We start from the raw sequence: 2,379 nt of genomic DNA on the forward strand, positions 1-2,379 counted from the left end.
TAATTAGGAGTTCCAATGCCATTGGGGTTATTGATATGTTGAATGATGATTAACCTGTTTGAGTCCCCTAAAGAACTATCTGTCCCTTTGTCAATTAAGAGTCCCTTGGTTTGTTGTGTTTGGTTGGAAAATCCATATGATGAAGGGACTTATTTGATACAACAAATTCATAACTTGGAATTGCTCCAACAACTTGATACAAGAGTTGTTCTTGAGGGAACCAATTATGTAATTTTTGTGAAAAAAAATAAACCCCTCTGATGGATTTATTTGTCACTGTGTTTTGCATATTTGATGCATAGTATGTGTCCCTAGTTGTAAATAAACCTTCCACAATTTTTATCATTAATTAAACCAAAAGGTTTACATTGTCCAAATGAAGGTTGCTTAGACTGCCATACAATATAAATAGGCATGACTTACAACAAAACACACATAACCAATGATTAACTTACACTAATGAACAACACACAAAAATAACATAAAACATGACATACAATGATTCTTGTTGCTTCATTTCCTTTCATTGGTTATGTGTGGCAGTCTCACTAAACCTTCTTCCTGTGTCAGTTGTTGTGTTCAGTCTGCATTAACTTGCATCCCTTCATCTTCTTCATTTGCTTCATTAGTTGATATGAAAATGGTATTGAGGTAGTCAACAGCTTGTTGAACCACCCTGCTGTCCACCTGTAATTGTTCTGGTAGCATCCCAATCCTTTCAAGCCTTTTCTTCCCTTTGTGTGGTGGGATGAAGTTATTCCCTCCTAGGTGTTTGAGTATTTCTTCCATGCAACATTGTAGTGTTATCCAACAATATTTATTCAACACTGGGTTGAACAACTCATAAGCTTCTTTTACCCTGTCTATGAGTTCCACTAAATTCTTTGGGAATGATTGGTATTGTAGTGATTGTATTACACTGAACAACCCTAGATCTAGCACATTTAAATCTGGGGACTGTGGGGGCTGGTATATGAATTGAATGTTGAATCCATTTGACTGACAGGCTGACTCAAATTCCTCATCCCTTGGAAGTTGATGAGGTCTGACATTATCCCATTGAATCCATATGTCCTTGGGTAAATGGGAAGGCCATTTAGCTTTGATGCCTGGAATTACATGATTTAGTAGCATTGCCCTTATGGCTTCTTTGTTGACATTCTTTGTTGCCTTGATTTCTATAACACCAGCTTCCCTGTTTTTGCTTTTTTTCTTTACTGTGCTTTCATACACAAATGGAAAAATTCCATACTTTCCATCATGTATAACTGCTCCTTGCTGGTCAAAAATTGGCTTCCCAATGGCTGCCATGAACATGCCCTTCACTTTAAACCTTTTGGACTGTTGGCACATGTATGGGTTAGCTTCATTTGGTAGGAGGTAGAACCTCCTTATTTCTGGGTTCAAAGTAGAACCATTTTTCATCAATATGGACAACTTGTTGCATGTTCATAAACTTTGGTTCCCCATTTTCTTCAGACATTAGATGACTTAGCACCCATTTCATTCTTGCTATCTTGTGATTGTCTATCAGATATGGGTGATTTGTGGCTGTATGTGTTCTAAGTCTGCCTTGCTTCTTTAATTTGTGGATTGTGACATGTGGTACTTTGAGAGCTGCTCCATAGCTTCTCTCAATTGTCCTCTTATACAGGGGGATTGATTGTAGAAACTCATCTGTATACACCTTTGGTTTTGGTCCTGTTTTGCCCAGCTTTTTTACTTCTGACATCTATCAAATTCCCCTTGCCCATTTGGGTTTTAATGTCCTGAAATAGTCTCTGAATTGTTGATCTATGAACATTAAATTTCTTGGCTTACTGTGATAAATATCCTCTTGGCAAAGGGCCCCCCTCGCTTCAACAGATAACCATCAACTAGTTCCCTTTTTTTGGGCAACAGTGAGCTGTTTTCTGGTTTTCTGTTGCTGCATGCCACCTTCATGCTCATTTTCTGCATTCCCTTGCATATTGTTTGCTTCACTGTGTCCCATTATGTTTTCATCATTAAACATTTGATCAATGCTGAAAAAATCATCATCTTCACTACCTGCCATGATAACTATGCTGATGATGTTGAGTTCCCCAGATTTCAGGCCTGGTAATGAAGTGAGGGAGGCTGTTTTTTTATTGTTGTGCTGTTGCTGAACCAGAAATTAAGGAGCTGATGCTGCCATTAACCTAGGACTAATGTAGGTTGTAGAAATTTCTAAAATTGTAATCTTTTGGAAGGAACATGTACTTTCTCTAATGTTTTGGATTCTCTGTTGGAATGTTTGAACTTTGTTGGGCAGGTTCTATAAATACCCCCTCTTTAATGAAAATTTAAAAGGGGGGAAAATTTGGATGTAATTTGTTTTTTGGAAAAGGGAGGGAAGTT

The 2,379-nt window shown here is 37.6% G+C and overlaps 1 protein-coding gene across 1 annotated transcript; it reads right to left on the reverse strand.

The window, feature by feature from the left end:
- Nucleotides 1-579: 579 nt before the first annotated feature.
- On the reverse strand, nt 580-1,425 carry LOC110740147. The gene has a single exon (XM_021920641.1). The coding sequence runs from the start codon at nt 1,423-1,425 to the stop codon at nt 580-582; it is 846 nt and encodes a 281-aa protein (XP_021776333.1).
- Between the last annotated feature and the right edge of the window lie 954 nt (nt 1,426-2,379).

The sequence above is a fragment of the Chenopodium quinoa genome, unplaced genomic scaffold (assembly GCF_001683475.1).
Source record: "Chenopodium quinoa cultivar QQ74 unplaced genomic scaffold, ASM168347v1, whole genome shotgun sequence".
Lineage (NCBI taxonomy): Eukaryota > Viridiplantae > Streptophyta > Magnoliopsida > Caryophyllales > Amaranthaceae > Chenopodium > Chenopodium quinoa.

Coding starts and splice junctions, on each gene's coding strand:
- LOC110740147 (XM_021920641.1), bottom strand. CDS start 1,425: ATGAAAAATGGTTCTACTTTGAACCCAGAAATAAGGAGGTTCTACCTC.